Genomic DNA, 21829 nt, shown 5'->3' with positions numbered 1-21829 from the left:
CGGCTGGCGGTGCGCTTTCTCCCGAAAACTTCTAATCCTTCTCTCGAAGGACGATCTTCAATCACACTCAAAACTTCTAATCCTTCTCCCGAAGGACGATCTTCAATCACACTCAAAGGCTCACTAATTAAAGACTTTCTCTTTTGTAAATATTCTCTGTAAGAACACCCCTCATATAGGCAGCCTTGAATTGCTTTTAAAACCTCAAAAACATAAAAGCGCAATATTCTCACTTTCAAGGCTACAAAACTCACGTACACCCATATGCTATATATATATAACAATAATTCACGTGTAATCCACGTCAAGCGCCAATTCAATGATTTTTCAAATCAATGTGATAGCCAATTTCAAATCCTTCTTAATGGGCTAGATTTAATTTGCACACACACATATTACCTTACAAAGCACATACCCTCACATAAAAGCATAAGCCACTCTCACTCTTATTCTCCACGTTAATGCACCCACATATATATCACCAATATATATATATATATATATATATATATCCTTTATACATTTTTCTCCTTTTTCAATAATAGAAGCACTCACCAAGCAATTAATCTATTTTTATTTCCTTAAATAGATCTTATCCCGAATCTGTTGAAATTTCTATGATTGCATTAAATCTCTCAAATCTTTCATTGACCAAGTATGCTTTTCTTCTTCAAAACATTCCATATGCGGAGCAATTAGCATATCAAAATCGTCACAAAATCTAGTTCTACATCAATCATTAACTTGGCCCTATTTTTGAATTTTGTACAACTCATCTCTAAAAAATTGCTTTCCTAACAATTTCCTTGTTACTTATATATATATATATATATATATATATATGAATTGATGGATTTTGAACCAATTTCAAGAAGCAGGTAATCCATGTATATAATATTAAGTTCGTCGTACTTTTTCAAAACGAAAACATAACCAACTTAAGAAGTATTTCAACTTAATTCCATAACGGGGGTTTTTTTTTTTTTTTTTATATATATTTTTGCTCTGAAGTTTAAAAATAATCATAAACCATGTATTAATAAGTCAACTTAATATTATCCGAAGTGTTGACATTGGCGTTCTATAGATGGGTCATAGCAGTTTTTACCTTTCGGTCGGGACAAGAAAACCTCAGCGTCTAATTATAATTGGCATAAAGCTGGCCATGAGAAAAAAAAAAAAATGTCATAATTAAAGCTGGCAACCAATATTAGCCGCTTTTCTCTCTTCTTTTATGTATCGTTATGATCAGAAACACGGAAACGACCAAGCACATGCTGGTTTGCCAAATAGAAACGACCAAGCACAGTCCTATAATATATATAAATCAGAAGTTAACGTTTTGTTGTCTTGGTACTCCTCATACATTAACCACGAGATCTGCAGTCACAACTTGCGTATTCAACGACCCGCTTGTACGCCTTCCTTTCTGGTCACCACCTACCCATCAATAATTGCATGTGTCAAAATTGCTCAATGGTCAATACATGCTGATATAGTGAATAGTGGAAATTAAATGCCTGCGCAGGGAATGATTTTCATCCCCGTACCTTCCGCATAAACCCATCTTCATTCCTGCTTAAGGAGAGGCGGGTTCAGAGTCGAGGATTCTTTCATCAGAAGGCTTTGCTTTTTTATTTTTTATTTATTCTCATAATCCATTTCAATACCATAGAAACTTAAAATAAAGAAAAATTACTAAAAAATTCAATATAAATTTAAACAAAATAAAATACGGTAACCGACATCAAATCTTAATAATAAAGTCATAAAAGAACTAATTAAGTTTAAAAAAATTCATATCTTTATATAAAAAAATATTTGAATATTTAATATCGCAATAGAGACGGACGGAGATATTTCAACTGCCCCCGCTCTCTTATGACTTCAGAATAAGATTTTGTCCTTATCCCTATCTTATCTCAAATATAATCCTCAATTTTCATCCTTTTCAGAACGGGTGCCAATGGTAGTACCCATCCCATAAAAAATATTGTCATCTCCATACTATTACATACAGCTTAGAACTATCCGAAGCCCACCTATTATTAGCGTGACGTGACCTAATAAAAGATATTTTGCCAGTATATCAATTGGGATGTTTGTTTCAATGGTTCGTTTCTGGTTCTGAATTATGGTTCTTGATTCTTTACAGTATTTTTTTCTTATAAAAAATTTAAATTTTAAAAATCAAAATCATAAATTATGGTTTTAAATCTATGAACCAAACATCTCATTAATGATTGAGCTAGCTAGATATATATCCTTCAAATTCTTCAATTTTCCATAAGGGAAAAGAAAAGGCCGAGTAGCACCAAGATCTTAGCCGATACAACTATAAGCATAATGTCACCACCGCTCGTCTGCTCAGAAAGAGAACTTAGGTTATGTATGACACACAAGCCCATTGAATGTCCTGAAATTCAATGGAATATCCCTCTCTTCTCCCCAATCCTTTTTTTTTTTTTTTTTTTTGTAGAAAAGAAAGACAAGCTTTCAATTTTTTGAGAATATAAACTGTTATTATTAATGAAAATAAATATCAGTTACAATAACAGATTCTATAAATGCTGAAATTTCCTCTAACTAAAATAATTTATCATCAATATTAAGAGTATAATTAGCAGCCAAATACGAACAGCCCTATTAACTTTTTTATACACATGACATAACTTATTTCTTTAAAAATAATAATAATAAATTAGACACATCTGACAATAATAATCTCATATCATTCCAAAACAACAAGATTGTTTTATAACAAGCTTTCAATTTTAAGATACTTTTAAGTGGAGCTTTCAATTAAGGGCCTTAGACAAACTACTGCCAGATGCTAAACTGGGCTTCGGCCTTCTTATACGCACTGGTTTAGACTTCATAGGCTTTACCATCCCCAAGTGTCATGCTCACGAAACAAACGCGTCGGACACCTGATGTGTGGCTACGAATTGGATGACCAAGACATGTCGTTTTCTGGAACAATCGATTAGCTGTCTTTCAAATTTCATTGGTTAATGATAATATTCTAGTTCAGGCTTTAAATATATGTGCTTGATTAACAAAAGGAAACCTCTCCCCAACATACTAAACACGCAATAAATAAATAAGAATCATTATGTTTTCAAGTCAAAACATCATTAGAGATATTTATAGTGCTTTAAGAAATTGAAAAGGAGAATTTACCTAATATAAAATTTTAGATGACTATTTAATTATAACCAACCCCAATCTCATTTTAAGAGTAGATGTATGCTTTATTGCATGTACATATAGGGTGATAATCTAACATTATATATATATATATATATATTTAAGGGAATATATATATATTTTGAGATTACCTGCCTGACATTATAATCAAGAAATTACAAATTGTCAAACGAAAAAATTTGCGGACCTGAATCTGATAAAGTATATTTCTTTTTTATATTTCATATGCAATTTTAAGATATAGTATATATATAGTTTAATTGCGGTTTCGTATAATAATATCTTTTTCGTATTGGTGATCTTCAGTTAAAAAATGGACGAATCTGATCTTAAACAAGCATGTATGCATATATATACACACACACACACACACACACAAAACTTCGTTCACATATATAAACAACCCAAGCGTACGGCCCTCTTCCAACGACACCACCAAAAAAGGCAATTTTATGCCAGGAATTAGGAATACAATGGCGGCTACATAATACAAAATAAACAAATGGAGAGCAACAGTAGAAATGTCGCCAACCACAGAAAATAAAAAAATAAAAAAAAAATGAAAAGGCATTTTATAGTTTCTTTAATAGGATAATCTGACTATTAGTGTCAATTCATGGTTGTTAAATTTAGTTAAAATTACATTATATTAAAAAAAATATATAAAATAAAAAGTGTTTTTATACAAATTTAATAGCTGAAAATAAAAAATTAATGGTTGTTAATTTTTTCAGACCCCTTCAAAAAAGCTCCTCAACGTTATTATTATTCCGTCATCGCATGCATCCTATTATTCCACATTGCCTCCACAATTTCGCTTTTGCTTTACTAAAATGGTCAATCCATAAGACCACTAGATCTTCTCAGCCACCCGTGCACGCCACAGGGAATAATATTAATTATTATAGTAGGCATTATTAATCACAAAATTATTAACCAAAGATTTCCATGCAGCACTATGATTGTACCAAAGTATGTAGACACATATGCGGAACTTTCCTAGGAAAGACGCTATCCCACCATTAATAACCATCAGCCATGACTATATCAACAAATCAAAAATTAAAAACGTTGAAAAAAAAAACCATTGGATATGACCACTCAAACATTGTATATAGCACACCACAAGCCATACACACACACACACACACACACATATATATATATATATACACACACACACACACACACACATACCCGAGGAATGTAAAAGTGCTTTGCCACCAAATTTGAAATCAAAATATAGCTAGGACCACCAATATATAAAGGAATATTTACCTTGCTTTTGCAATTTCCACCACTCCCAAACTACACGAGACGCAAATGGAGGGAGATAAGAAGCCGGAGAGCAATCAGCAAAACAAGGGGAGGGAAATCCGGTACAGGGGAATTAGGCGGCGGCCGTGGGGGAAGTTTGCGGCGGAGATTCGAGACCCATCGAGGAACGGGGCGCGCCTGTGGCTCGGGACGTTCGAGACAGCGGAGGAGGCGGCTAGGGCTTACGACCGAGCAGCTTTTGCTTTCAGGGGTCACTTGGCCATCCTCAACTTCCCCAATGAGTTTCAGCACCATGACCAAAGCCCTAATTTCGCTTCTTCTTCGGTTTCTAATGCTCATGGACAGACCAGCTTTCGTGGAGATGATCAATTAGGGTCCAGAGGGAGAGAAAGTGGGGTTATAGAGTTTGAGTATTTGGATGACAAATTGTTGGAGGATCTTCTGGATTGCGAGAGTATGCAGAGGAAACAATAGTGAATTATAGCATATATATGACTGATCATTTTTATTGAATTAATTTATGGATTCTTTTCGTTTGTTTTGGTTTTATTTGTAAAATCAAGCTTCTAATCTGTATTGATCAGTGTGATAATGGAACAATAGTGTGTTTTCTTTAACTAATTCTTCATCGACTCTTCTACAAATTACCCACGTAAATATTGTGACAACATTCCACTTCTACATCACTGCATATTTAATGATGCAGATTGGGCTGGAAGTGCTGATGACAGGAAGAGTACTATTGGAGGATGTTTTTATCTTGGAAACAACCTGGTCTCTTGGCACAGTAAGAAGCAGAATTCCATTTCACTATCTACTGTCAAGGCTGAATACATTGCTGCAGGAAGCTGTTGTACACAACTGGTGTGGATGAAACAAATGTTGAATGATTATGGAATCCCACAAGAATTTTTGACTATATACTGTGATAACTTGAGTGCTATCAATATATCAAAAAACCCAGTTCAACATTCCAGAACAAAGCACATTGATATTCGGCATCACTTCATTCGGGACTTAGTGGAACGCAAAGTCATTCATTTGGAGTACGTTGCAACAGAAAAATAATTGGCAGACATTTTTACAAAGACATTAGATTCAGTAAGGTATGAGTCATTACGGTCTGCTCTGGGGATATGTGTTATATAATTAATATAAAAAAAAGGGGCCGAGAAGTTAAATTAAAAAAAATAAAAAAACTATTCTTCTTCTTCTTCTTCTTCACCACAAATCTCGACCATTCAGACCGAACCCTAGCCCAAAGTTTTTTTTCCCCAAATTTTTTTTTTCTGCAACAATGGTGTCTACTAGAAGCAGCTCCAGCGCCAAAATTGATGCAAATGTTGAACGCTTACGGAAAGAAATTCAAGCTCGTGTTCTCGCGGCTATGCAAAAACCCCCGTCATCGACCTCAACACCTCTGAAGATGAAAAAGAAACCACCTCCGCCTAAGTCCGCCTCTACGCACCGTTGCAACACTCCGCCCAACAATCCAGAGTCGACGCCTCTCTCCGTGATTCGGCCGTGGGAGATGGTTCATTACCATTTGCAATATTGGAAGAATCTTGAGGAAGAAGCACAGCCGCCGCTAGGTACTTCTCGGGGATCCTAGCACCGACTGATTTCTCAGCTTCCTTGTCGCAATCACCACCGACATCTCCCACATCTCCGAAAAGAGCAAATCAAGATAAGCCGCATGTTTCTCCACCAGATCTTCGAGACGACAGAATGGGTTCGATTGATCTAATGTCCACTCATATGATTCACTATGGAATGTAATGTCAAAAAGAAAAATTCACTCTGAGCAACTAATAAATCTGATTGAATATGAAGAATTGGGACTAGTCCAGCTTTTAAAAGCACAGAATCTATATGGTACTGTTTCGCGAGTTTAGCCTTATGTCAAGAATATTGTGATAGAATTTTATGCCAATCTGCTCAAAGCTATTCGAGAGCCAAATTCTGATATGTTTCACACCGTATATGTTAGAGGAGTAAAGTTTGAATTCTCACCAAAGGTGATTAATGATTTTTATAAAAGTCATGTGGAGACTGTGAATCTAGAAGTTGATTATGATAAGGTTGTTACTGAACTAACTGCTGGTGTTCGCTGTCAATGACCTCTAGTTAAAAGTACAAATTTTCTTGCTGCGAATCTAAGCTTGAAGTATTCAGCTCTACACAAAATTACAGTGGAAAATTGGCTCCCAAGTTTTCATACTACTGGTGTGCACAAATAACTGGCCGAGGTCCTGTATTTTATTGGCACAGGAGTCCCCATTGATATTGGAGAACTAGTCTTTAACGAGATCGTTGGTCATGCAGATGTGATAGCGTAAAAAGCAGCACTTTCTTTTCCATCCGTAATATATGGAGTCTTAATGTCACAAAAGGACATCAAGACAACAGATGATGTGTTGGAACCGTTGAATTGACCACTTAGAGTGTCTCAGAAACTCCGTGAAGGCAATCATGTGAATGAAGTGCAGGGGGAGTATGATAATCATGAAATAGAGATTGAGGGGGAGAGTGTTTTAGAAGACTTTGCCGGTCATGTGGCCTCTGGATCGTGTCTAAAAATGGCTACTGCTCAGAGACATCGCACCATTCAGTATCTGCAAAGGGAGTTGGCCAGGCTCACGAAGAAAGAAAAACTCCTAGCTCAGGAACAGAAAGAAGTTATTCAGCGAAAGAAAGAAGCTGCTGCGTTCCTTGCTGATTTGCTTGCTACTTCATCCGTCCCCGAGCCAACCTCTGTGTCTGCTCCAGAATGAAGGTCGGTTTGGTGTGTTAGTCCTTTGGCTTCGTTTTGTCAAAAAAAGGGAGATGTATGTAGGGTATTTTCTATATATTCTTTTCTGTTATGTGGTTTTATTTTTCTTGACCTTTTTGTTCTTTTTTTAGTTTTGCCAAAAACAGCTAAAGGAGGGGTTTGTTAGGATATTTTGTTAGTTGGTTGTTTGGCAAACCAAGTTCTTTTTTTATGCAAAGGTCCAGAAAATAGCAACTAGAGATCAAACATGGTATTTCGGATTGCCACAGTGGAATTGGTGGATTATGCAGATTAGTTGTTGCCAATAGATAAGGAGAAGATAAAGCAAAGCAAGTGAGGAAGTGAGGATCTCGATCTTTTGTTTGAATTTAAACTTGATCTGATTTTCTAAGAAGGTTCAGATTTAGAAATCAGGTAGGATAATCCGGAAGATTTGGAATTCAAATTTAAAAGAAGATTATGCAGAACACATCGGAGAGAATCGTGGAGAATAAGATAAGAGATTTGTATTTGAACAAGATTCTGTGAGCAATTTGAAAGTTGAGATAAAAGGCTTCGGTTTAGAAATAGTGAAGGACTTTTGAACGTACAGAATTTTCCAGAGGGTGTGCTGTTGAGAGAAGATAGAACTTGTTGAAAAGTTCTGCGCCCTGTTCCGTGATGAAAGTATGAACGACTGAAGGGAGCTCAGGAGTTGAATGTGAAGACACGTGGTACACGCTAAACAGAGTCATTGTGCGATTTCATCACAACGGCGTCATAGTCTAGGAGGGAGTACTTGAGTGAATAAGTCCGTCAGTGTTGTAATTCTTAAAGTATAGTGAAACTGTTTACTGTCTGGTCGTGGCCCCGCAGAGTAGGTGTACTCACCGAACTGCGATACCATATTGCGTGTCTATTTATTTTCTGCACCATTGTTCTTCGTTGGTTAAGTTGATAAGTATAGTAGTGTTTCAGATAGTGTTTCGACATCATCTGAAACATCAGACGTAACATCAAATTTAACAATAATAATAATAATAATAGTAAAAAAAGATGTCTAGAGCTATAGAGGATGGTGTCACGGCGATGAACAAATAATCTATAGTATTTCAACCAAACAAATGGGTCGCATGTTTTATCATAAAATATTGCCTTGATATTCCAAATCATATCGAAAATTCAAAGAAAACATTAAAAAAAAAAACAATAATTATAAGAGAAATTCGTTTGTACATTGGATATTCCAAATTCGCAAAAGAGAAGGAGGTCAATTCAACATAACATGGTCGTCAGAGCATGCATGCAGTTTTCTTTGACAGTTGAATTGTAATTATTAGTAAATCAAGTTTTTGGTGAATGGGTAATTAGTAAATCAAGTTGTTAGTAATAACTATTATACATGCTATCGCACTTGTACATCAATTATACACATTTTCCTAAGCGCTCGGAAAACGACGTTTTAATTTAGTCCTAACGAAAGTCCGCGAATGAAAAACGTAAGACAAACGAAAAAGTGAAAAATAACAAGAACGTCAAAACCACGTCCGAGAGTTCACAGCTCACTCTGTTTCTGAAGGCTGCGTTTAGAATTATGAGACACCAACTGTGATTTAATCACAACATTTTATACATCGAACCCAAAACAAATAATCCGATTTCTCATGTTGTTTTATTCTATTCATGATGAGACTTCACAAAACACCAGAAAGGCAGAAAGTTTCTCCTCTTCAATACTCTGTTTCGTGTTAAAAAAAAAAAAAAAAAAAAAACACACACACACACACACAAATAATAATAATAATAATAATAATGCCCTTCAATCTTTTTTCCCTTTGTTGTCGAAATCAAGAAGATCTTCCAACAACTTGTCATCAAAATATTCAAACTCAAAAACTTCCCTTCCCTGCTGCGCAGAAGACGACGACGAAACAGAAGCAGAAGCAGAAGCAGAAGCAGAAGAACCTTCCTGTGTCGGATACTCATCCGGGAAATTAAGAATCGCAAATGGGCCTCTCATTGAGAAAGCGGCTCTGTCGTAAGCCCTGGCAGCTTCTTCCGCAGTATTAAACGTCCCCAGCCAAACCCGAGCCCCGTTTCGATTACAGTCGCGAATCTCCGCCGCGAATTTCCCCCAAGGCCGTCTTCTGACGCCTCTGTAACTAACATCCTTTTGTCCTTCTCCTTCTTTAACGTTGTGCTCTTTTCCTCTCTGCTCTTTGTCCATGGCTGAGTATAATGAAAGAAATGGCGTTCTTTTCATTTATAACGAGTGGGAAAGGGACGTTATAGGGTAGAAAGAGATTCCGAGGTTGGCAATGGACAACACTTTTGATTATTTTGGTGAGGTGAGAGGGAATTCTTCAACGTGTCAAAAAACCAAATGCAACGAATATGGGAGAAGAAAGGTTGTGAAAAGATGAATTGGTGATGGCTTTTAAGCGGATTATGTTTGAGATTAGGGACTAATTATTTGATTAACATGCCTATTAGCTTTAGCACAAATATATATTGTACAATTTTATTTCAAATCAGGATGTGCTGACGCTTTTATGTGTGACGTGTGTATTGACGTCTCCTCGTCGCTAGTTTTTGTTTCTGTGTCAAGATTTGTGGTTGTTTTTTTGTCTAAAAAATTCAAAAAAATATAACTCGAGTTCTAACTTTATTTAAGGGCCCGTTCGCTTCGCTAATTCGAGTTTGTAATTCGAGTTGAGATGTGATTTTGTGTGAGAGCTTTTTACTGTAGCAAAAAAGTTAGATGTGACTGTTTCTGAGAGCTTTTTACTGTAGCAAAACTCGAATTTTAAACTCAAATCGGCGAAATGAACGGGGCCTAAGTTCATGTTCTTTTAAGTTTTAACTTTATTCAACTTTATTTAAGTTACAACTTTAACTCAAATTATAACTCAAATTCAACTTAAAAACTACACTCAAATTACACTCTAAAAGAACGAACCGTAATCTCAAAAGCCAAAGGAAAAGGAAAGAAAGAAAACCATGTTGGTAATGAACGGGGCCTAAGTTCATGTTCTTTTAAGTTTTAACTTTATTCAACTTTATTTAAGTTACAACTTTAACTCAAATTATAACTCAAATTCAACTTAAAAACTACACTCAAATTACACTCTAAAAGAACGAACCGTAATCTCAAAAGTCAAAGGAAAAGGAAAGAAAGAAAACCAGGTTGGTAATAAATTAACCTTTTTTTTTTTTTGGGTAGTACAAATTTTTTAATGTTTGTGTTACTTTCTTCTTTCGGAACATTCAGAAAGTCAGAAAGGAGGAGGTTCGTAATGACGTCATCGGATTAACATCATCGGATTACGTATCCCTAATTCATCATCATTCTTACATAATTAGCGTAGCTAGTTGGTGGGGATTAGTTTAAGTAGATTATAATTAACATTAATATAGGAAAGCATGAAAATATTCTGCGAGGACTAGAGCCCTGATTTGGTTATCAAGGCTCAGTCAAGACTGATTCTCCGTTAAATATGTTTTTGAGATTAATTAATGGGTGAAATCAGCAAAGCTTACGTTGCTTTGACAAACTATTTTGAGATGTCATGTGTTTTTGTCCTTTAGTTGACAGTGAAGTTCCTCTGGCTTTTTGGATTATGTGCTTTTGATTGAAAATGAAGGAGATTCTTCTGGTATTGCCCAGTGTCAGTCAAAAAATGGATGAAATTATGTGATCTCATATGCCTTACGTTATGTGATTGATCAGCAAGATGATGCTCAAATGCTAATGTTTACTATAAGAATAGATTAATTGTTAGTCGTTAATGGGCCCGTTCAGTTCGCTAATTTAAATTTTTAATTCGAGTTGAGATGTGATGTTGTGTGAGAATTTTTTACTGTAGTAAAAAGTTAGATGTGACTATTTTTAAGAACTTTTTACTGTAGCAAAACTCGAATCAGCGGGACCTGTCATGGGTTTTTGCCTTTTTCTCAGTTTGTTGTGACTTCAAAGGTTCTTGTTTATTATATGGGCAATTGATGTCTCTCTTTTTGGTTGGGTGAACGAATTGTGTTTGGGGTGATTTAGAACTTAGACCAAAGTACACTACACAGCGATTAGACATGATGTCGTTTTAGTCTGAAAAATAAAATAAAAAATAATAAAAAGAAGGTATTTTGAAATACCTTATGATATCTTCTTCTTCTCCCTCTACAACCCTTGAACCTCTAACCTGGTGGAAGGATGAAAGCACACCAACCGCCTAGAGAGGGCTGTACTAAATCTAATATTATAAAGTAATTTTGCAAACGAAAGAAGAAAAAAGTGACAGAGATATTTTAACATACCTTATTGTTTTCGTTTGTTGTTGATGACACACTCAACCACCATGGCACAAAGAGGGTTGTGATCGAATTTGTTTCACGTTTTATTAAGTATAGTATAATTGCAGTGGAATCGTCTTCCATTTCTGAACCTGGATAATTTTAAATTTTTGTCATTAAAAAGGAGCAATTTTTGTTTGGAAGAAAAAAAAAAGAGTTTATACTTTGTATTTAATAGTGTACTAAAAACCCGTCAAATCTTTCCACTCACCCTCACCACACCATCATTTTATGTGTCACATCATTAAATCATCATATCACAATTGTAAACTGTTCGTCCCGTCATATATAACGGGCTGTCTAGCTTAGGTTGGTTTTTTTTTTTCAAATAGTGGTTTATCAAAATCACATCGTCTCGTTAAAACTGCGATTTGTGTTATTTATTGTTAAGCATAAATTATGAAAGATAGATTATGATGATGATTGTTTTGATGTTGATGATCTTTTTTAGCTTAAAAATATATAATAAATTGATCATAATGAACATTAATATAGGAAAATATTGTTAAAAATTAATCATCTCTACTCAGTGTCTAAGACATACCAGATACAATAGGTTCGTGTGTTAATTGTCAGAATCGTTAGCGTCACCGTTAAGCTGTCAAAAGTTGTTAGTAAAACGGGTTTGAGAGTAATGAAACTCTCTTATTTTTTAGCCTCTCCGCACACAAATAATGCCTCACACAAAATAACCACACACCTCACACAAATACAAAGCCCCTAACACTTATATATAAAGTGTTTAACTTAACAACATAACGGACCTAATTGGTTTTTGGCCTATTGAGTTTATATTAATATACTATAGAGGTTTTTTGGCCCAATAGACTAACCAAAATACTTATAAGAGTGAAAGTCTATACACCTCAAATTAATTAATAAATAAAGTGTCCATCTCATTATGTTATTAAGGGGCTTTTATTCTATTTGAAAAAGAAGGTATTTTGAAATACCTCATACATGTCGTTAAGCTGTCGAAAGTACTTTATACGTAACTTAACAACAGAAGGGGCTTTTACTCTATTTGACATACATGTCGTTTTTTTGTTATGGAAAAAATTAATAAAAAGAAGGTATTTTGAAATACCTCATATTGAAATACCTCATATTTAAGTAGATTATAATTAACATTAATATAGGAAAGCACGAAAATATTCTGCGAGGACTAGAGCCCTGATTTGGTTATCAAGGCTCAGTAAAGACTGATTCTCCGTTAAATATGTTTTTGATATTAATTAGTGGGTGAAATCAGCAAAGCTTACGTTGCTTTTGACAAACTATTTTGAGATGTCATGTGTTTTTGTCCTTTAGTTGACAGTGAAGTTCCTCTGGCTTTTTAGATTATGTGCTTTTGATTGAAAGTGAAGGAGATTCTTCTGGTGATGCCCAGTGTCAGTTAAAAAATGGATGAAATTATGTGATCTCATATGCCTTACGTTATGTGATAGATCAGCAAGATGATGCTCAAATGCTAATGTCACTTTAGTGATTTTTAAGAATCTAATAAATTGTCAAAGAAAGAGGCAAATGGAAATAAGGTTGGAAACTTGGAATATATGTTTAAACTTGATTTACTATAAGAATAGATTAATTGTTAGTCGTTAATTTAGGGGGCGTTTGGTAGAGGGATTTGTTTCCTAATTCGAATCATGATTCGTAATTCGTTACAATATTTTCTCTCATAAAAAATACACGTAAATAAAAAATGATTCGAATCACATAGGTTTTTGCCTTTTTCTGAGTTTGTCGTGACTTCAACGGTTCTTGTTTATTATATGGGCAATTGATGTCTCTCTTTTTGGTTGGGTAAACGAATTGTGTTTAGGGTGATTTAGAGATGATGTCGTTTTAGTCTGAGAAATAAAAAAATAATAAAAAGAAGGTATTTTGAAATACCTTATTAGTCATCTTCTTCTTCTTCTTCTTCTCCCTCTACAACCCCTGAACCTCTAACCTGGTGGAAGGATGTAAGCACACCAACCGCCTAGGCCATAGAGAGGGCTGTACTAAATCTAATATTATAAAGTAATTGTGCAAATGAAAGAAGAAAAAAGTTGCAAAGATATTTTAAAATACCTTATTGTTTTCGTTTGTTGTTGATGACACACTCAACCACCATGGCACAAAGAGGGTTGTGATCGAATTTGTTTTACGTTTTATTAAGTATAGTATAATTGCAGTGGAATCATCTTCCATTTCTGGACTTGGATAATTTTAAATTTTTGTCGTTAAAAAGGAGCAATTTTTGTTTGGAAGAAAAAAAAAGAGTTTATACTTTGTATTTAATAGTGTACAAAAAACCAGTCAAATCTTTCCACTCACCCTCACCGCACCATCATTTATGTGTCACATTATTAAATCGCCATATCACAATTGTAAACTATTCATCCCGCCATGTATAACGGGCTGTCCAGCTTAGGTTTTTTTTTTTTTTTCAAATAGTGGTTTATCAAAATCACATCGTCTCGTTACTACTGCGATTTGTGTTATTTATTGTTAAGCATAAATTATGAAAGATAGATTATGATTATGATTGTTTTGATGTTGATGATCTTTTTTAGCTTAAAAATATATAATAAATTGATCATAATGAACATTAATATAGGAAAATATTGTTAAAAATTAATCATCTCTACTTAGTGTCTAAGACATACCAGATACAATAGGTTCGTGTGTTAATTGTCAGAATCGTTAGCGTCGCCGTTAAGCTGTCGAAAGTTGCCGATAGAACATGCTTGAGAGTCATGAAACTCTCTTTTAGCCTCTCCACACACACATAATGCCCCACACAAAATGACCATGCACCTCACACAAATACAAAGCCCCTAACACTTATATATAAAGTGTTTAACTTAACAACATAACGGGCTTAATTAGTTTTTGGCCTATTGAGTTTATATTAATATGCTAGAAAGGTTCTTTAACTTAATAGGTTGACCAAAGTACTTATGAAAGAGAGTTCATATGTCTTGAGTTAGTCAATAAATAGAGTGTTTATCCCATTATGGTGTTAAGTTGTTAAACACTCTATACATAACTTAACAACATAAGGGGCTTTTACTCTATTTGACATACATACATAAACTAATTTATATTAATAAAGTTATTTATAATATGTTTTATTTTATAATAGAATGAATTATTATAATTATAGAAATCTACGTAAAAATATTTCAATAAGGATGAGAATATTTTGAAGGACTAAAACCCTGAATTGGCTAATGACGGCTCAGCAAAGATTGATTATCCGTTAAATATGTTTTTGAGGGTTGTTAAAGGGTGAAATCAGCAAAGGTTACGTTGCTTTGGCAAACTACAATTCAGACGTCATGTGTTTGTCTTTTATAGTTGACGGTGAGTTCATTTGCCCTTTTGGATTATGTGCTTTTGATTGAAAATGAAGGAAATTTGTATGTAATGCCCAATGTCAGCTACAAAATGGATGAAATTTTGGGTCAGAATATGAGCTCATATGGCTTGCGTTATGTGATTGATCAGCGAGCTGATGCTCAAATGTCAGTGTCACTTTAGTGATTATATTTTTAAGAAATTCACGTAAAAAACTAAAATGTAAGAAAATTAGCAAAACAAAAAACAAAAAATATTTAAAAGATAAAAGAACAAAAATAAAAATAAAAAAGTAAAACAGGAAAAAAAAATTAAATATTTAAGAGAAACAAAAAGAGACCGTCACGTGACAATTTTATATAAAAAAATATTATAATAAGAGTTTTGATTCTTTTCTGTATTGTTAGATTAAAGATTTAATATAAATTATCAAAGAAAGAGGCGCTAAAAATAAGATTATAATATATTTAAAATGTGCATCCTAAAAATAGATTAGTTGTTAATTTGTTATATCCATGGGTTTTTGGGTGTTTGTTGCAACTTTCAAGGTTGTTGTTTATTATATGAGTGATGGTATCATGTATGTAAACTCTCTTCGGTTGGGTAAACGAATTATTTTTGGGGAGATTTTGGAAGTCAGACAAAAATAACTAGGCAGCAATTAAACAATAATGTCGTTTTTTGTTATGGAAAAAATCCATAAAAGAAGGTATTTTGAAATACCTCATGTTTACTTCTTCTGTCTCTCTCTCTCTCTCTCTCTACAACCCTCGAACCTCTGAGCTGGTGGAAAGATGAAAGTTCACCAACCGCCTAAGCTGCAGAGAGGGCTGTACTAAACACCATGATATAAAATATTTATATTAAACAAAGGAAAAGAAAAGGAGATCAAAGGTTTCTTTGCTGGTCTACAACGACCATTGAACCTTTGACCTGGTAAGGGGTTGTTTAGTTGAGGGATTTGTACCCCGATTCAAATCATGATTTATAGTTCGTTATAGTGTTTTCTCTTACAAAAAATACACGTAAATCGAAAATAATTCTAATTCATGAACTAAACTTCTCCTAAAATTGTTATCTACCTTCTTTTATTTTTCCTTTTTCCTACTTTTTTCTCTCATCTGACCAAAAAAAAAAATTTAGGGTTAAATATTTTTTTCAATTGAGTTTGCCGATCTTCCCCACCAAGAACAGAGATCTTCTTTTCTTTTCTATCACTTACGTTCAGTCACTCAAAGTTGCCAGTAACCAAAAAAAAAAAAAAATCACTCAAAGTTGTCATTTGCATTTCTACTGGGTATGAATAATTTGCTATTTTATCTTCTTAGAGGGCGACTTTTTAAAGAGAAAAGGATAAATAATAAAATAGGGGCATGCTTTAGCAAGGATAAATATAAGAAAAAGTATTTATCTCAACATGAACAAGTAAGAAAATATTTTGGAGTAAAATTCAAAGTACTGGATTTTTTCAAGTTTTTAATTTTTTTTTTTTAAAAAAATTGTACATTCATAAGACTAAAAAGGAGAAATTTTTTATGTCTTTCTTAGGCTGCCTAAAGATCAAGCGGACGCGTTGATCGATTTCTGACTTTTTTTTTTAAAAGATGTGTCGTTATGAAAGGTTTTTTTCTTTATAAGATTACTAAAGTTCATTTCTTTTTTTTTTAGGGGATGCTAAAGTTCATTGTTGTTCTTCAATTTTTGTTTCGCTTACAAATATTGTTGTACATTTTATCGCCGTTTATTTTTTTGTTCCAATTCTTTTTTCCGTTTCTGTATTTTTGATGATTGTTGTCGTTTTTCAAGTTGACGTCGTTTTTCATTTCATTGTTGTTTCTTTTGTGTGTATCGTTTTCAAGCTTTTACTAGGTTGATGTCGTTTTATGTTTCACTGTCTTTTCCTAAATTTCGTCCATTTCAAGTTTCATTGTTGTTTATTCTGTTTATATTTTTTGTCGTTTGTATGATCATTATTTGGGTGTTTGCTGCAACTTCCAAGGTTCTTGATTCTTCTTTATTTTATGGGCAAGTGATGATATTTTTGCTTGGGATAAAGGAATTCTGTTGGGGGAGATTTGGAACTCAGACGAAAGTACGCTGCACTGCGATTAGACAAAATGTCGTTTTAGTCTCAAAAAGAAAATAACAAATATATATATATATATATATTTTTTTTTTTTTTTTTGAAGTACCTCATTTGTTGTTCTTTGTTAACCTGGCAGCACATTCAACCACCACGGCACGAAGAGGGTTGTGATAAATTTTTTTTTCATATTCTATTTAAATAGATTAGAATTGCAGTGGAATGTCTTCCATCCTAGGACTTGGATGATTTAGATTTTCGGTCATAAAAGGAAAAAAAAAAAAAAAAAAGAAGAAATTTTCACTTGGAGGAAAGAAAAAGAGTTTATGCTTTGCACTGATTTTGTTTCCGTAGAAGGATTATGGAAAGGGGAACAAAAAAATTCTGAAATTCCTTACGTCCCCTCTTTTGTCTTCCTTTTTATATTTTTCAATAACATTTGACCATGTCAATTAAAATGTCATGTTGCACTAATTAAAATCTTATATCTCTTTTTTTCGTCCCATTTTATAACTACCCTAGTAACATCTTGTCATCTCAATTAAAATATCATGCGACCATATTTGTTATACCTTCATATTGTTTTCAAGTTTCTACCTTTTACTAGGTTGATGTCGTTTTACATTTAACTTTTTTTTTTTCCTAAATTTCGTCCATTTCAAGTCTTTTCTTTTTCCACGTTAATGTCGTTTTTATTCTGTTTATATCTTTTGTCGTTCATTGGATTGTGTCGTTTTGGAAGTTGATGTCGTTTCTTTTGGCACTTATTATGGTTTCTTATGTTTTTGTCGTTGTTAGGCTTATGTCCCATACAAAGTTTATATCCATTAATTATTTTGTATGCAATTGTTGTTTCCCATGTTATTCTCTTTTATGGTTGTTGTCTTTTACTTCTTTTTTTTTTCTTGCGAGTTGCTATCGTTTTGTTATTACCTCGAAGCACTAAGGTGATATCTGTTTTAAGGATTCTGCTTAGTTTAGAATCACGATTCTTAATTTTGCTACAATATTTTTCTCTCATAAAAAATTTAAATTTAAAAAATCAAAATTATAAACTATAATTTTAAACGCGACCATATTTGTATACCTTCATATGGTTTTCAACTTTTTACCTTTTACTAGGTTGATGTCGTTTTACATTTAACTTTTTTTTTTCCCTAAATTTCGTCCATTTCAAGTCTTTTCTTTTTCCACGTTAATGTCGCTTTTATTCTGTTTATATATTTTGTCGTTCATTGGATTTTGTCGTTTTGGAAGTTGATGTCGTTTCTTTTGGCACTTATTACGGCTTCTTATGTTTTTGTCGTTGTTAGGTTTATGTCCCATACAAAGTTTATATCCATTAATTATTTTGTATGCAATTGTTGTTTCCCATGTTATTCTCTTTTATGGTCATTGTCTTTTACTTCTTTTTTTTTTTTTCTTTTTTCGAGTTGCTATCATTTTGTTATTACCTCGAAGCACTAAGGTGATATTTGTTTTAAGAATTATGCTTAGTTTAGAATCACGATTCTTTTATGGTTGTTGTCTTTTACTTCTTCTTTTTTTTTTTTTGCCGAGTTGCTATCGTTTTGTTATTACCTCGAAGCACTAAGATGATGTATGTTTTAAGAATTCTGCTTGGTTTAAAATCACGATTCTTAATTCTGCTACAATATTTTTCTCTCATAAAAAATTTAAATTTTAAAAATCAAAATTATAAACTATAATTTTAAAGGCATAAACCAAACTGCAATTGCTGCCCGCCAAGCATGTGCTTATTTCTCAGCTCCAACTTCTCAAAAAATGAAAGCTCCAAGCTTTTTATCTTGCTCGTGTATTAATAAAAAGAAGGTATTGTAAAATACCTCATTTTTTTTTTTCCTTTCTTTTCTTCTACAACCCTCGAACCTCTGAGCTGGTGGAAGGATGTTGCACACCCAACCGCCTAGGCTACTAAGAAGGCTGTGCTAGGTATTGATAATATTATTTACATATAGTAAATAAAGGAAAATGTAAAGAGAGAACTTTTTCTTCCTCCTCTCCAGTTTCCACCACCCTTGAACCTTTTGACGTTGAGGAAAGCGATAACAAGCCCAACCACCAAGGCACAAAGAGGATTATGGCAAACTTTGCATCACTCTTCTTTAAAACTTGAAGAATTTGAGGATTGTTTTTTTGTATGACTTAAATTATAACTTGAGTTGTGTATGTGGGAGAAAAAGACCGTAATAAAAAAGTTAAATTTAAATTTTTGTGAGAAAAAACACTGTAATAATATGACTTAAGTCATGAAAAATATATAATGAGATATTAAAATCAGTAGTATAAATGCAAAGCTCAAAGATTTTAATAACATACCATATAATTTCCTCTTTCTTGTTTATTTCTTTGTTCAACCAATAAAAATATTGACGCGTAACTATCATTTAAAAGCAACTGGCAACACCGTTTACTCTTTACTGCATTACGATTAAGTAATTTAAGCCTTTTTCTTTTTTGTTAGCTTCAAGTGAAGTCCCAAATACATAGCAACCTTATTTCTCTTTCTCTCGTATATTTTGTTTATTTTACAGTCTCAACCCAATCGTAGAAAGTTATTGGCTTAAGAAAATGTAAGTAGACATTACCTTTGCTGGCCGAAAAAAGAGGCCTACAACCTCTGCTGGATACTTCAAGGTGTCTGTCGTTTTCAACTTTTGTTTCGTTTACAATATTGTTGTCGTTTTACATTTCATCTTCGTTTCATTGGAAGTTTTTTTGTTATTATTGAAAAGCGTCATCGTCGTTTCATAGTTGTTATCATTTATCAGGTTCTTTTTCCAAGTTGGCATCATTTCAATGTTTGTCGATCACATTCGTGTGTGTTTACAAGGTTGTTGTCGTTTTTCAGGTATGAGAGATTTTTTTATTTTAAAAAAGCGGTGATGTCAATGTAGTTTCCTTTGCCGGTGGAATGACTGAGATGCCTTGAGATGAAGTGGATTTACGTGGGTTTCTACTGTCCGCATAAAGGGCAAAAAATTATTATTATTATTATTTTTTTAAAAATAGTAGAAAGAAAAAAAGGTATTTTAGAATACCTCTTTCTTCTCCTTTTTTCTTCTCCTCTTCACAACCCTTGAACCCTTGATCTTGTAGTGGGTGACAACACGCCCAACCACCCAAGGCACAAGGAAAGTTGTGACGATCATTGCACTGCAATTTCATAAATATTAAGGATAATCAAGTGCCATCATCTTATGCCCGATAACTTGGAAAACTTTTTTATTTATCCTAAGAAAGGCGAAAATAATGCTCGGGCAAAATAGGAATATTGAAATAAAAAATGTGGGGTTTTGCAATACCTCTTGTTAACCTTTATCTCTCATATATTTATTATTTATTGTCTCGTTTTGAAATAGTAAAACTTATTTGCCTTTTTTCACTTCTTAAGTACATGAAGTTGTTGACTATAACGGAGAAAGTTTTTTTTAATAAGGGCGGTAGTTTCACTACTCGATCTATTTTTATTTTATTATTTGATGTTAAAGCCGTTTGTATGCTTTCAGAGTGTGTGGATTTCTTAGTTCAGTTAGAATTTTTCTATGTTGTGTTACTAATGACTCTCTTTATGAGGATTAGTGATCTGTCTTTTAAGAGTTTATAACTCTATCTCGATAGGAGGGGTTTCTTTAATTAGAACGTTAAGTGTGCTCGTTATTAGTATGTTGAGGTTTTTTTTTTCATTTTTAGGCCTCAGACGTGCGTTTGTTCTTCTGATGTGTCATTGTATTGTATTAGGTTGTATGTTTCTTAATTTTTGTTTAAATGCAAATTTCCTTAAAAAAAAAGATTGTTTACTATAATGTTATAAGTTTTTTTTTTTTCTTTTGTCTCTTGCTTGTAGCAGCCGAAAAAAAGTGGCCTATGATCTCTTCTACGCTTCTGCCTACAAAAACATCTATTTACATATGTAGTAAAATTAAAATATAACAAAATTTTAAAACATAAAATTTAATGTCATTATATAATTAGTTTTTTAGGAATGACTATAATTATATAGTACAAAACGTAATACTATTTTGATAACTTATGTATTTTTTGTTATTTTTATAATATTTTAAAATATTTATTAAATTTCAATTTAAGGTATAAATTTTTTCCAAATAGTGTAATTATCTCAAAAGAGTTAAATGCAAATAGGACTTTCTGAAAAAAAAAAAAAAAGAAAAAAAAGAGGCTAAATATGGACATTGCCTTGTAAAGCTAAATATGGAAGATCATATTTCCAACCTTCCAAGTAAAAATTTGGCACTTAATGTTGTAATAAATAAGATAATTAATTAAAAAAATTATGACAATTAATAAGATAATATTTTTATGACGTTACGTCATTAAATTACTATATTTAATAATAGTCACAGCTAAAAACGTAACCATTAAAAACTCATCACTACATATAATTTATACATATATATGGGCGTATAAATTGTTCTCTCTCAATCACTTTTTGCTTTCATTCTATGTTTTCCTCAGTGTGTCGCCCTAAGGTTTTTCGTGATCATGATGAGCAAGAATTTCAACTTGAGTTCTTTCTTCTTTCTCAGTTTTTTTTTTCGTCATACGTCCACGGCTTCAAAGTAGAAAGATCTTTCACGTTGCTCGGATTATAAAACATAATTTGACATTCTCTCAAGCACAATCAGAATATATTCTCAACTACAAACCAGACTATCCTATGTTAGAAATTGGAACAATATAGGAACTGGAAAAAAAAAAAAAAAAAAAAAAAAAAAAAAAAAAGGGAAAGGAAAAAAAAAAAAAAAAAAAAAAAAAAATGGCTCCCTTTG

The 21829-nt window shown here is 33.1% G+C and overlaps 2 protein-coding genes across 2 annotated transcripts; one reads left to right on the top strand and one right to left on the bottom strand.

Moving 5' to 3' along the window:
- The first annotated feature begins 4417 nt into the window (after positions 1 to 4417).
- LOC112094545 (ethylene-responsive transcription factor ERF098-like) lies at positions 4418 to 5081 on the top strand. The gene has a single exon (XM_024175728.1). It carries the CDS (start codon positions 4534 to 4536, stop codon positions 4960 to 4962), a length of 429 nt encoding a protein of 142 aa, XP_024031496.1. The 5' UTR covers positions 4418 to 4533; the 3' UTR covers positions 4963 to 5081.
- Positions 5082 to 9059: 3978 nt separating this feature from the next.
- Positions 9060 to 9467, bottom strand: LOC21393112 (ethylene-responsive transcription factor ERF096). Its single transcript, XM_010113608.1, has one exon. The coding sequence runs from the start codon at positions 9465 to 9467 to the stop codon at positions 9060 to 9062; it is 408 nt and encodes a 135-aa protein (XP_010111910.1).
- Positions 9468 to 21829: the final 12362 nt, after the last annotated feature.

The sequence above is a fragment of the Morus notabilis genome, unplaced genomic scaffold, assembly GCF_000414095.1.
Source record: "Morus notabilis unplaced genomic scaffold, ASM41409v2 Scaffold40, whole genome shotgun sequence".
In the NCBI taxonomy this organism is placed as follows: Eukaryota; Viridiplantae; Streptophyta; class Magnoliopsida; order Rosales; family Moraceae; genus Morus; species Morus notabilis.
Note: the sequence above shows the minus strand (reverse complement) of the source record. Positions and strands in the feature narration are given on the sequence as shown.